Source organism: Bufo gargarizans, chromosome 3, assembly GCF_014858855.1.
Source record: "Bufo gargarizans isolate SCDJY-AF-19 chromosome 3, ASM1485885v1, whole genome shotgun sequence".
NCBI classification, from domain to species: domain Eukaryota; kingdom Metazoa; phylum Chordata; class Amphibia; order Anura; family Bufonidae; genus Bufo; species Bufo gargarizans.
The window spans coordinates 464,355,147-464,369,999 of NC_058082.1; the positions used below are offsets into that span (position 1 = coordinate 464,355,147).

A 14,853-nucleotide genomic window follows, 5' to 3' on the forward strand; every position below is an offset into this window, starting at 1 on the left:
AGTTAAATTTTATTTATAAAAAAAATACCAAATGTAAACAATTTTTAAGTTTCCATTTCTCTACCTCTATAATACATAGTAATACCTCCAAAAATAGTTATTACTTTACATTCCCCATATGTCTACTTCATGTTTGGATCATTTTGTAAATTACATTTTATTTTTTGGGGACATTACAAGGCTTAGAAGTTTAGAAACAAATCTTGGAATTTTTCAGAAATTTTCAAAAACCCACTTTTTAAGGATCAGTTCAGGTCTGAAGTCACTTTGTGAGGCTTACATAATAAAAAACAACCCAAAAATGACCCCATTCTAGAAACTACACCCCTCAAGGTATTCAAAACTGATTTTACAAACGTTGTTAACCCTTTAGGTGTTACCTGTATGCCCCATGTCCCAAACAGGTTAAAAATGGCACCCCAATCAATAGCTTTTTGGTTTCTGCCATTTGACACGGCTGACAACCGGGACTAAATGTCTGTGATTGGCAATAATGCCGATCACTGATATTTAACCACGCAGATGTAATGGTCAATTGCATTTGAGGTGACTTTCCCAGGAGGCGCTGTACTACTGGGACCTGAGCAGCCCCCCTGTGCAGCAATAAACCATTTGTTCTCTGTGGTAGCTTCTCTTTTGGGAATCTTTATATTCCCTAGTTTGATATCAAGCCAATGAATTCATAAGCTTTATTGCACTACTACTAATACATTCTGAGATTGGTCATAGTTTTGGCAGAGCAAGGGCTCGTATCTGTCAGTCAGTCACTTGATTGGTTTATCTCATAAATTGAAAGCAGTATTGCATAATATTCTTGTGTTGATTGTATAGTGTTTTGTTAGCGAATTCTGGGTACTGCATATTATTGAAATTTACATTGATGAATTTTTGATTGTATTTTAAATTCTTGTATAATAAATCATTTATATTTTTGCATAGACACTTGTACCCTGTTCTTACTGATTGCACAAAATAATTAGGCTCTCGATCGAACTCTTTTTGGAGAAGTTTATATTTCCACTTTGCGGATCAATATCATTTGAATAATTTTTCTTTTGATCCATTAGTTTTTACTGTTAGGCGGGCCTCTGTGGACGACGCACTGTTAGGCGGGCCTCTGTGGACGACGCACTGTTAGGCGGGCCTCTGTGGACGACGCACTGTTAGGCGGGCCTCTGTGGACGACGCACTGTTAGGCGGGCATCTGTGGACGACGCACTGTTAGGCGGGCATCTGTGGACGACGCACTGTTAGGCGGGCCTCTGTGGACGACGCACTGTTAGGCGGGCCTCTGTGGACGACGCACTGTTAGGCGGGCCTCTGTGGACGACGCACTGTTAGGCGGGCCTCTGTGGACGACGCACTGTTAGGCGGGCCTCTGTGGACGACGCACTGTTAGGCGGGCCTCTGTGGACGACGCACTGTTAGGCGGGCCTCTGTGGACGACGCACTGTTAGGCGGGCCTCTGTGGACGACGCACTGTTAGGCGGGCCTCTGTGGACGACGCACTGTTAGGCGGGCCTCTGTGGACGACGCACTGTTAGGCGGGCCTCTGTGGACGACGCACTGTTAGGCGGGCCTCTGTGGACGACGCACTGTTAGGCGGGCCTCTGTGGACGACGCACTGTTAGGCGGGCCTCTGTGGACGACGCACTGTTAGGCGGGCCTCTGTGGACGACGCACTGTTAGGCGGGCCTCTGTGGACGACGCACTGTTAGGCGGGCCTCTGTGGACGACGCACTGTTAGGCGGGCCTCTGTGGACGACGCACTGTTAGGCGGGCCTCTGTGGACGACGCACTGTTAGGCGGGCCTCTGTGGACGACGCACTGTTAGGCGGGCCTCTGTGGACGACGCACTGTTAGGCGGGCCTCTGTGGACGACGCACTGTTAGGCGGGCCTCTGTGGACGACGCACTGTTAGGCGGGCCTCTGTGGACGACGCACTGTTAGGCGGGCCTCTGTGGACGACGCACTGTTAGGCGGGCCTCTGTGGACGACGCACTGTTAGGCGGGCCTCTGTGGACGACGCACTGTTAGGCGGGCCTCTGTGGACGACGCACTGTTAGGCGGGCCTCTGTGGACGACGCACTGTTAGGCGGGCCTCTGTGGACGACGCACTGTTAGGCGGGCCTCTGTGGACGACGCACTGTTAGGCGGGCCTCTGTGGACGACGCACTGTTAGGCGGGCCTCTGTGGACGACGCACTGTTAGGCGGGCCTCTGTGGACGACGCACTGTTAGGCGGGCCTCTGTGGACGACGCACTGTTAGGCGGGCCTCTGTGGACGACGCACTGTTAGGCGGGCCTCTGTGGACGACGCACTGTTAGGCGGGCCTCTGTGGACGACGCACTGTTAGGCGGGCCTCTGTGGACGACGCACTGTTAGGCGGGCCTCTGTGGACGACGCACTGTTAGGCGGGCCTCTGTGGACGACGCACTGTTAGGCGGGCCTCTGTGGACGACGCACTGTTATGGGGGGGTGATCTGTAGATGACACATATCTAGCATCTTACGCTATATGTGTGTCATCCACAGATTCCTCCCGTCCCCCCATAAGTGTCCCTGTGTAAATAGTGACCCCAATACACCGGGCCTCGCACAGCAATCTTCATATGTAAAGTGTATTCATGTAATCCTAATTCAAGTAGCACAATCCTCTCCAGTAGTACTTACTATCAAACTACTGTAGCAGGCTGGCAGCGTAACGTCACTCACTCCGCTACGCGCCTGCTCCTCCCACTTTATTAATGAAGCGGGAGGAGCAGGCTTGCGCTACTTTCATTAGGATTACATGACTACTAGGGCTGCACGATATGGGAATTTTGTGCGATTGCGATTAGGGCCCTAAAAATTGCGATAACGATATGCGATACGATATTTTAAAGGGAATTGTGCTAGAGGTCTATTTGCTTGGATTTTCCCATATGAGCCGCTGACGCGGCTGGGTATGACATTGTGTTGTGGGGGGGGGGGGGGGGATCTGTCGAGGGCGCCGTGTTGTGGAGGGATCTGTCGAGGGCGCCGTGTTGTGGGGGGATCTGTCGAGGGCGCCGTGTTGTGGGGGGGATCTGTCGAGGGCGCCGTGTTGTGGGGGGGATCTGTCGAGGGCGTCGTGTGTGGGGGGATCTGTCGAGGGCGCCGTGTTGTGGGGGGGGGGGGGAATCTGTCGAGGGCGCCGTGTTGTGGGGGGGGGGGGGGATCTGTCGAGGGCGCCGTGTTGTGGGGGGGGGGGGGGATCTGTCGAGGGCGCCGTGTTGTGGGGGGGGGGGGGGGGGGGGATCTGTCGAGGGCGCCGTGTTGTGGGGGGGGGGGGGGGGGGGGGGATCTGTCGAGGGCGCCGCTGTTATGGGGGGGGGATCTGTCGAGGGCGCCGCTGTTATGGGGGGAGGGGGGGGAAATCTGTCGAGGGCGCCGCTGTTATGGGGGGGATCTGTCGAGGGCGCCGCTGTTATGGGGGGGGGGGGGGGGGATCTGTCGAGGGCGCCGCTGTTATGGGGGGGGGGGGATCTGTCGAGGGCGCCGCTGTTATGGGGGGGGGATCTGTCGAGGGCGCCGCTGTTATGGGGGGGGGGGATCTGTCGAGGGCGCCGCTGTTATGGGGGGGGGGATCTGTCGAGGGCGCCGCTGTTATGGGGGGGGGGGTCTGTGGAGGACGCCGCTGTTATGGGGGGGGGGTCTGTGGAGGACGCCGCTGTTATGGGGGGGGATCTGTGGAGGACGCCGCTGTTATGGGGGGGGATCTGTGGAGGACGCCGCTGTTATGGGGGGGGATCTGTGGAGGACGCCGCTGTTATGGGGGGGGATCTGTGGAGGACGCCGCTGTTATGGGGGGGGATCTGTGGAGGACGCCGCTGTTATGGGGGATCTGTGGAGGACGCCGCTGTTATGGGGGATCTGTGGAGGACGCCGCTGTTATGGGGGATCTGTGGAGGACGCCGCTGTTATGGGGGATCTGTGGAGGACGCCGCTGTTATGGGGGATCTGTGGAGGACGCCGCTGTTATGGGGATCTGTGGAGGACGCCGCTGTTATGGGGGATCTGTGGAGGACGCCGCTGTTATGGGGGATCTGTGGAGGACGCCGCTGTTATGGGGGATCTGTGGAGGAGGCCGCTGTTATGGGGGATCTGTGGAGGAGGCCGCTGTTATGGGGGATCTGTGGAGGAGGCCGCTGTTATGGGGGATCTGTGGAGGAGGCCGCTGTTATGGGGGATCTGTGGAGGAGGACGCTGTTATGGGGGATCTGTGGAGGAGGACGCTGTTATGGGGATCTGTGGAGGAGGACGCTGTTATGGGGGATCTGTGGAGGAGGACGCTGTTATGGGGGATCTGTGGAGGAGGACGCTGTTATGGGGGATCTGTGGAGGAGGACGCTGTTATGGGGGATCTGTGGAGGAGGACGCTGTTATGGGGGATCTGTGGAGGAGGACGCTGTTATGGGGGATCTGTGGAGGAGGACGCTGTTATGGGGGATCTGTGGAGGAGGACGCTGTTATGGGGGATCTGTGGAGGAGGACGCTGTTATGGGGGATCTGTGGAGGAGGACGCTGTTATGGGGGATCTGTGGAGGAGGACGCTGTTATGGGGGGATCTGTGGAGGAGGACGCTGTTATGGGGGGATCTGTGGAGGAGGACGCTGTTATGGGGGGGATCTGTGGAGGAGGACGCTGTTATGGGGGATCTGTGGAGAAGGACGCTGTTATGGGGGATCTGTGGAGGAGGACGCTGTTATGGGGGATCTGTGGAGGAGGACGCTGTTATGGGGGATCTGTGGAGGAGGACGCTGTTATGGGGGATCTGTGGAGGAGGACGCTGTTATGGGGGATCTGTGGAGGAGGACGCTGTTATGGGGGATCTGTGGAGGAGGACGCTGTTATGGGGGATCTGTGGAGGAGGACGCTGTTATGGGGGATCTGTGGAGGAGGACGCTGTTATGGGGGATCTGTGGAGGACGCTGTTATGAGGGATCTGTGGAGGACGCTGTTATGGGGGATCTGTGGAGGACGCTGTTATGGGGGATCTGTGGAGGACGCTGTTATGGGGGGATCTGTGGAGGACGCTGTTATGGGGGATGTGTGCTATGACACATAGGGCCATGAGGGGGGCCAGCATAAGACATATAGCATCTTATGCTGGTCCCCCCATGTGTCCTAAACTGCGCACATAACTGGCTTTGCGTGTAAAGTGCTTTACTAGTGTGTGTGAAACAATCTCTCTCCTATTAATAACAGGTGCGGCCTCTGTACTCACTGCCACTATGAATGCACTGCAGCGAGCGGTAGCGAGCTGGCCGGCCAGCGCGTGACTGACGTCACTTAGTAACGCTCCTCCCACTTCAGGAAGCAGGAGCGTTACTAAGTGACGTCAGTCACGCGCCGACCGGCCGGCCAGCTCGCTGCAGTGCATTCATAGTGACAGTGAGTACAGAGGCCGGACCTGTTATCAATAGGAGAGAGCTTCTTTCACACACACACTAGTAAAACACTTTACACGCAAAGGCAGTTATGTGCGCGGGGCCCTTTTATATATAAATCGCGGCATTTTCGGGTCGGCCAAATCGCCATATCGCATTTGCCGATTATCGCGATTCCATTATTTTTTCGATTTATCGTGCAGACTTTACATACTGTATAAAGATTGCTGTGCAGGGCCCAATGTAATAGAGTATAGTGACTACACCGGGCCCGCCGCGAGTTTCCTGCCTCCAGCCCCTCCTCGCTGATGCATCGCAGGCCACGCTGTGCAGCATAGCGGCCGGCAATGTATCAGTGTCTGCAAAGTAAAAATAGCAGCATTCGCTTTATAAGACGCACTGGCATTTCCCCCCCCCCCACTTTTGGGGGGAAAAAGTGCATCTTATAAAGCGAAAAATACAATATCCCTTACAGTGAAATGTGCAAAAAAAAAAATACGGTATCCCCCCCAAAAAAGTGATCAAAAAGTCACACACTCCAAAATAGTATCAATAAAAACTACAGATGAGCCCTCACACAGCACTGTGGACATAACTATAAAAAAAATATATTGGAGTCAGAATATGTCGAGGCAAAGAAAAAAAAAATGTTTTCCCTTTTTTTTCAGTATTAAAACAGAAGAAAAACTATATAAAATGTGTTATCTCTGTAATTGTACTCAGAGAATGAAGGTAACTGGTCTGCTTTACCGCACAGGGAACTCTATAAAAACAAAACCAATATAAAACTTTTGCAGAACTGCATATTTTTCCAACTTCAACCCATTTGGAATTTTTTGAATGCAATATTTAATGATGCCATTAGAAAGTGCAACTCTTCCTGCAAAAATACAGGCACTCATACAGCTATGTAAATGGGAATAATTTTTAATTTTTTTTTTAAAAGTTAGTTATGGCTCTAGGAAGGCAGGGAGTAAAAAATGTAAAGCAAGAAAATTGCAAAGTCCTGAGGGGGTTAAGTTAAAAATATATATTTTCTTGAACATCAGTACACTTACTGCAATTCTTTGACGGTATCCTTTAGATTCTCACACTGAAGGTTCCTGTCCAGCACTGTGCGAAAATGAATTTTGAGCTGGGATTCAGTCTCTGACACCTGCTCCCGATACACACTGTTCTCCTGTTCAAGAAACTTGAAAAAAACAACACACGTCTATACAAACACATACATTTATACTAATTTTATATACTGTAGCTACATACACATGCTGTATAGATACAAGTCAATACAGAAATCTACATTCCATATGATTAATAGAAAAATTATGTCCAACTGGCAATAGAAGTACCTGCTGGGAATTTGAATGTCGAATGTTTTGGATAGTTGGACTGTCGAAGAAAAGCAAGTAAAACTTGATTGTAAAGGCTTTGTAAATACAAAATTTAAGGGGTTGGCCGTTTTCCTATATTGATGGCCTAAGCTCTGGATAGGTCATCAATATCAAAAATCGGCAGGGGTCTGACTCCCAGCACCCCCCGCTGATCAGATGTTTGAAGAGAACGTAGAGCTCATACGAGCTCTGCATTCTCTTCACAGTTTACCTGCTCACTGTCGACATTGCAGCAGTGATCAGGTGTAATTGCTGCTCCTCCGTCCCATTTACTTCAATGAGAAGGAGCAGATGAAGTGTAATAGCTGATCGGTGGGGGTGTTAGGAATCAGACCTCGACCAATCCAATATTGATGACTGATCCAGAGGACAGGTCATCAGTATAGGAAACCGGCCACTCTCTTTACTCACTTTTCTAAATAGGTCTTCATTAAAAATGTCCTACGACAGTTTGTGCATGTCCTTCACCTAGAATCTATTAGAGCAGTGTTTCCCAACCAGTGTGCCTCCAGCTGTTGCAAAACTACAACTCCCAGCATGCCTGGACAGCCTTTGGCTGTGCGGGCATGCTGGGAGTTGTAGTTTTGCAACAGCTGGAGGCACACTGGTTGGGAAACACTGTATTAGAGCACTGCTCCTGAAATGTCTCTCTGTTCTTTCCCTCCCTTACTCTCGGTGTTTGATATGGAATCAGGAAAAGGGAGAACGTTGTACATGGCAGATCAGAGGGTGGTCGGAGGGCTGGAGCAGCCGAGCAGGACAGCTCACACAGGCTACAACATAGGGAGGGGCAATTTGCAAAGGGGGTATCAAAGTTTACAAGTGTAGAAAGAGAAAAAAAAAAAAAAAAAAAAAAAAAAGCAGAGCACACACAGAAAACTCTGTGGGGAGAGGAATCATGCATGCCTCAGCATAAATAACTAGTGCAGAGATCTCTCATGAACGGTAAAACAATCCAGAAAAGAAGAAGATGTGCCGATACATAGAGCTAGTCAAGACAGCAGCGTCCTGTATACACAGACCTTCTATAAATCCCAGTTGTCCCAGAAGTATTCCATTTTTTCATGTTGTTGTGACATACCATTCCAGATATGGCCCCCAGTTATCTCTGCTGAGCTATATGTTAATAGTATGTTGTTCTATGATGATTGGGCAGAGTCAAAGAGGTGCAGATGATGCCAGCTCTGCAGGAGACCACACACTATTAGCATACAGCATGGCAGAAATAAGGAAGGGGGTCATACCTTGTAGTTTCACAGCCAGCGGCTGGAGGTTGCTGACCCCTCTTTCAGTGCATGAGTTATCTGTGACAGCCGGTAATATAGGACAATGTTTTTAAGCAGCAATAAATGAACTAGAAAAAGTTAAAAAGGGGCTGTCCACTGCAGAGAGGTTGCCCTCCACTGCAGAGAGGTTCCCCGCCACTGCAGCCAGTATGTCAGCTGCATGGATGCAGTGGTGACATGACATAATACCTCAGACACTGGTGCAGCCAGTCACTGACTTCAGCAGTATACAGTATATGAAGCCAGAAACCATGTGGAATATATGGGAACATCATCACAGCAGCCAAAGAAAGCCCAGTGGAGAGGATCAGAGTGACAACTCTGGAAGTGGCAGGGGGTAAAAGAGAGGAGTAGATGTTATTTTATGACAATTTCTGCAGGGTGTGGACCTACTTTGAATTATTCTGAGAGCCCATCAAAAATTTGTTATATTGCAAACAGCACTATGTTACAGTACCTCAAGGCTCTCTGTGTAATATGCAATTTGGGACAAATGTTCTTTTGCTAGCATCTCCAGCTGTTTCTGTAGGTCCTGCTTCTCATTTAAAGCATTTGACAAATCCATCTCGAGGCTGATTTAGCAGAGGAAATAATGTTATTGTGTTAACTAGACAAACACCATCATAAAACAGAGGAACATTCACAGGGAGTCTGACTAGTTTTATGGTGCCCTAACTATGGTCAGAATAAATTAGATCCCCTTAGCAAAATGCCTGGTCATTTTCTTTAACTTAATCCAGCCCTGCTAAAATCTATACTGAACAGCTCCAGTGTAGGGGCGGCGAGTCCTCATATACATGAGCTCCGGCTTTATTTGCCTCCCATTCCGGCTTACATTCTTTTCCTACTTCAAGCGGCGTCCAGGGGAGGCGAGAGCAGGGACCTCATGAATATCAGGACTCACCGCCATGTTCAGTACAAGATTTTAGCAAAATGGCTGGGTCAATTAAAGAAAATGACTCAGTTTGATGCAAACTATTTATGCTGAAACAAACTGGTGAGATTTTCTTCAAAAGGTTAAATGTCACAAACAAAATAGGTACATTCACAACTCCTTGTAAAATTATCGATCTCTTTTTCACCATTCTAGAGATACTTTGCTCAGGTCCCTTGCCCTGGCCCTGCTCCTGCTTTGATTCAGAGTTTGGTTCGGTTCTGAGGTGCACACAATTGCAGAACATTAAGAGGTTCTTGGCAACTTTCTGCAGCTCAATCTAAGCAAATAGGACCTGCTTCTGGGCAGTAGTTCAGTAGCATCATGCCCAGTTATCCCCATCTCTTCTGCAATGGAGGAGAAGATGTTCTCAGCACATAATGCTGAGAAGTACAGCAGAACTCTCATCAGGGCTGTTACGATGCAATGCTCTCAAGCACAGAGAAATACCAGTGTTGGCTTTAAGACAGCTTTAAATGGGCAGATTAATCGTGAATGAACGGTTGTACGAGTGTTCATCCCTGTTAATGGCCCCATGTAAATATGTCACCAATCGCCCACTGAATGAGCCAACACATGTTCAATGGGTGAAACAATCATTGAGGCAGCACTCAAACTCATTGTTTCTGACCTGCCGATCGTCCCATGTAAACAGCAATTTGCTGATCAAACAATGAATCTGAATGGAGACGAGCCATTGCATTGAGGAGACGATTGCTGCATGTAAATACCGTACGTATATGAATACGATCTGCTCCCCTGGCAGTAGACTCTAGCATAAAGACGAGAAAGCATTAGGGCTCTTTCACACGAGCGGATGTTGTGCGGGTAATCTGCTGCGTGAAATAGCCAAGCCCTGTTCCGGACAGAGACACGAGCATTAACATGATTGATAAGGCTCTTGATCTCACTGTGATTTTGTAGTAGAAAGATCACAGGGAGGCAAAGTTGTCACTGTGATTTTGTAGTAAAAAGATCAGAGAGGCACGGAGCATCAATCATGTTAATGCTCCGTGTCTCTGCTGTCCGGAACGGGGCTTGGCTTTTTTTCACGCAGCGGATTCCACGCACAGGATACGCTCGTGTGAAAGAGCCCTTATGGGATCGTTTGGATGAACAATCCCACAGCAGAATGCCAGACTAAACTTGCCAAGCAACTGAGCAACAGGTGAGTATAAGGTTTTTAATAATAAAAAAAAAAAAATTGTAGCGGTTGTCCAAGGTTTTTGATCATCTTGGACAACCACTTTGAGATTACTTCTACAAAACAGTAACATCATTAATGTCACTTACCCGGGCACAACCTCTCCAGTCAGGTACTTAATGCGATCTTGGTGTTGCCGTCCTCTGAAATGAAAAGAATTGCAAAAACCATCAAGTACGTTAATCAGAATACGAGATATCCTCAGGATAGGTTATCAATAGGTTTCAGTGAATCTGGTTCAGATTGCTGTATCCAAACCAGATTCTTTTAAAAACTTTAAGAATACGGGCTCCATCCTACTGTAAAATCTTTCAGAAGTTTTAGCAAATATCGTGGAACTTACTTTGTCTCGCCTCTATCATGTGTCACTTCGTTTATTTGCATAAATTACTGTATCAAAATATGAAGCCGAACTCCTCTTCGTGCCTCAATAACAAAGCCAAGTTCAGCTTCATATTTTGATACAGTCATTTATGCAAATAAACAAAGGGACACATGATAGAGGCGAGAAGAAGTCAGTCTTGCAATATTTAGGCTACTTTCACACTAGCGTTTTAGTTTTCCGGTATTGAGATCAGTCATAGGTTCTCAATACCGGAAAAAAATAAAAATTTAGTTTTGTCCCCATTCATTGTCAATGGGGGTCAAAACTGAACTGAACAGAATGCTCCAAAATGCTTCCCATTTCATTTAGTTGCATTCCCATACGGGGAGAGCAAACCGCAACATGTTGTAGTTTGCTTTTCGTCCTGGGACGCGGAGCAAGACGGCATGACCCCCCAATGCAAGTCAATGGGGACGGATCCATTTTCTCTGCCACAATAGAAAACGGATCCATCCTCCATTGACTTTCAATGGAGTTCTTGACGGATCCGTCTTGGCTATGTTAAAGATAATACAACCGAATCCGTTCATAACAGATGCAGATGGTTGTAATATCAGTAATGGAAGCGTTTTTGCGGAACCCTGCTGGATCCAGTAAAAATGCTAGTGTGAAAGTAGCCTTACTGAAGCTTCGGAAATACATTTTACAGCAGGATGGAACCGATATTCTTAAGGTAGTTTTTTTTATAAGATTTGGGTTCAAATACAGCAATCCGAACCAAATTCGCTGAACTCTAATCATCAATATCAAATTGGTGGTAGTTCGACTCCCGGGACCCCCACCGATCAGCTGTTAGAAGAGGCCGGGAGCTCAATGAGTGCAGTTCTCTTCCCAGGCCACCATCACTGTACAACAGTCACGTGTCCTAGTTGCAGCTCGGGCCCATTAAAGTGAAGGGGGCTGACCTGCAATACCAAGCACTGCCGCTATACGATGTACTGCGCTGTGCTTGGTAAGCTGCCAGGGGACCGCTGCACAAACCAGAGCTCCGGTAAGTGTCACATCTACCTGAAATAGCTGATTGGTGGGGGTGCCGGGACACAGACCAGCCAGTAATTGGCTAACTGGTTGTTTCCTGCATGCTGCAAAGGGAACAGGAAGAAGAGATCAGCAGGGGACCAGGAAGTATCGAAACAGAAGTGGTAGGTGAACAGTATTACTTCATTTATATGGATCTGATTCCATTTTAAAAACTTTAAAAAAAACTTTAAAACATTTTCAGCAGACAACTCTTTCAAAAGGGGTTGTCTGACTTATTTGAAAATCTATGACTATTAAAAAAATAAAATAAAAAAAAATAGATACCACCTAACCCCTAGTTTCCAGCACTTCTATGCAGTCCTTACCTCCAAACCAGAGTGGCACTGCTAGAAACAGTGGGGGTGATAAAGTGGCATCTGATCTTTTGTTATTTTATAAACAGAGTGCTTCCGTGGGGTTTCTGTCCGTGCCTGGACACCACAAAAAAAAAAGTGCATTCACTACTTTTTTGCGGTGCGGACAGACCACAGACCCCATTCAAGTTGAATAAATCTGGATCCGTCAGCCAATGCACGGAACGGCCATGTGCATGAGGCCTAAGTAGCACTAGGAAGATTTTTAAACAAGTCTGATTTCCCTTTTAGGAGGTTGTTTGCTTTGGACAATTACTTTTTATTAGAAGGTTACTAAATAATATACAGGTGAAACTCGAAAAATTTCATTTATTTCAGTAATGCAACTTAAAAGGTGAAACTAACATATGAGATAGACTCATTACATACAAAAAAAAAAAAAAGGCGAATCGCGCAGTTTCCATTTTTTTTTCTGTTCCTGCGTTGACCGCATAGGAATTTTTTAAAAATATTTTAATAGTTTGGACTTTTCGGATGTGGCGATAGGTGATATGTTTGTTTATTTATGGTTTATACATTATATATAAATATGCGCAAGATTGGGAAAGGGGGTGATTTATACACACACACACACACACACACACATATTATATATATATATAAAAAATAATTTATTTTTTTACTTTTTATTTAATAACTAATAGCCCCCACAGGGGCTAGAACCTGGGATCTTTTTATCCCTTGTCCTATTCACCCTAATAGAGCTCTATTAGGGTGAATAGGACTTTACACTCTCCCTGCTGCTCTGTGTACAGTACACACAGCAGGAGGAAGCTTACCATGGCAGCCAGGGCTTCAGTAGCGTTCTGGCTGCCATGGTAATCGATCGGAGCCCCAGGATTACAGGGATCGCAGGTCAGTGAATGTTACGAAGCATTAGATTGCATAGAAAGGGGGAATATAAATGTAATTTTAACTCCTAAGACTCCTGTGCTCAGCCTTCTGTCTCCCAGGGAAGCACGGGAGGCAGAAGCATAGTGTCTGGCTGCACAGCCCGTCTTTTGTAATCGGAGACGGATGGCCCTTAGCAACGCTCTTTTGAAGAGTGCTGCTAAGGGCCATTTCAGCCCCAGTTTTCTACCAAAAATAAACGTTTTGGCTAAATAAAGTCTAGTGCAAAATTGTTACCCATCACTTGCCCTACACTTTATCCCAAAAATTTAAAATATGACAGTTATCCTTTAAGTCCAGTGTCAACGCAGCCGTCTACCAGGAGATTGTGGCGCACTTCATGCTTCCTTCCGCAGTAGAGCTTTATGGAGATGATGACTTCATTTTACAGAAGGACTTGGCACCTGCCCACACTGCCAAAAATACCAAAACCTGGTTTAATCACCATGGGATTACAGTGCTTGATTGGCCAGCAAACTCGCCTGACCTGGCATTGCCAAGAGAAAGATGAGAGACATGAGACCGAATGCAGAAGAGCTGAAGGCTGCTATTGAAACGTCCTGGACTTCAATCGCACCTCAGCAGTGCCATAGGCTGATAGTATCCATGCCACGCCGTATTGAGGCAGTAATTGATGCAAAAGGGTCCCAAACCAAGTACTGAGTACATATGCATGATTATACTTTTCAGAGGTCCTACATTTTTTAATTTAACATCCTTTTTTAAATTGATTTCATGTAATATTCTAATTTTCTGAGATTGTGACTTTGGGGTTTCATAAGCTATAAGCCATAATCATCCAAATTATATCAAATAAAGGCTTGAAATATCTCGCTTTGCATGTAATGAGTTTCCCTTATATTAGTTTCACCTTTTAAGTTGCATTACTGACATAAATGAACTTCTGCACGATATTCTAACTCTTCGAGTGTCACCTGTAGTTAGGGTGCCCCAGAGCTTAGGCCACCAGTTGCAATTTGTGCAGAAACATAGCAGCAGCTGTTTAACACCGCCGAGGCACCATCTCAGGAGAAAATTTTTTACGTTTCCCAATAAAATCTCCAGAAGAGATAATGCTCTGTATACAACCTACAACAGTAATACAAGTGACAGGTCATACCGCGCAGTCGCCTCATTAAGCTCTTTTTCAAGCAGTTTTATAGATGAATCCTTAGCAGAGAGCATCTCTTCAAGTTCTGAATTTTCCTCTTTTATTTGTTCATTTTCAGATTGCAGGGCACACAAACGATCCATTAGCAATTCTAGTTCTAAAACAAACCAAAAAAAAAAAAAAAAAGTCTGAAAATTCACACAATTGTGGAAGTAAGAATTTCTGAACAGCAGGGAGGCATTAAAAGGGGTTGTCTCCACTCAGCAAATGGCATTTATTACGTAGACACAGTTACTACAAGGCACTTATAATGTATTTGGATTGTCCATATGGATTCAGTTTTCCATCACGTTATACACTGTTCATTTCTAGGGCAAACTTGAAAAGAAAGTTAATTCCAGCCTCCAGATAGAACAACGGAATCCTTTATTGAGAAATAGTCATAAAATCGAGGTATGCCGTTTCCGATCATATCCTCCATGTGCAGGAAGGTAACAGTTCACACTTGGAGGTGCAAGGTATTGAAAAGGCGACTCCGCCAGTCAGAGGTGGAGATGCACACCGTAGACATGGGATGCTCAACCTGCGGCCCGCCAGCTGTTCTAAAACTACAACTCCCACCATGCCCCGCTGTATGGACGATAGCTGAAGGGCTATCCAAACATTCTGGGAGTTGTAGTTTTGCAACAGCTGGAGGGCCGCAGGTTGAGCATCCCTGCCGTAGACTATTAAATGCCGAAGCTAGATGGATATTCAAATTGGATACTTGTGTACCTAATGGACTAAACCAGTGATGGCTAACCTTGGCACTCCAGCTGTGGTAAAACTACAACTCCCAAGATGTCCC

At 47.2% G+C, this 14,853-nt stretch overlaps 1 protein-coding gene across 2 annotated transcripts in view; it reads right to left on the minus strand.

Annotated features, from left to right (window-relative positions):
- The window catches only part of SPAG5 (sperm associated antigen 5), a 79,507-nt gene that overhangs the window by 23,215 nt on the left and 41,439 nt on the right, over window positions 1-14,853 (minus strand). For both annotated transcript variants that reach the window (XM_044283641.1, XM_044283640.1), the window contains 4 exons: window positions 14,016-14,163; window positions 10,315-10,368; window positions 8,545-8,659; window positions 6,469-6,602 (listed from right to left, as the gene is read on the minus strand). In XM_044283641.1, coding sequence (XP_044139576.1) covers window positions 6,469-6,602; window positions 8,545-8,659; window positions 10,315-10,368; window positions 14,016-14,163 — 451 coding nt within the window. The remainder of the gene's footprint in view (window positions 1-6,468; window positions 6,603-8,544; window positions 8,660-10,314; window positions 10,369-14,015; window positions 14,164-14,853) is intronic.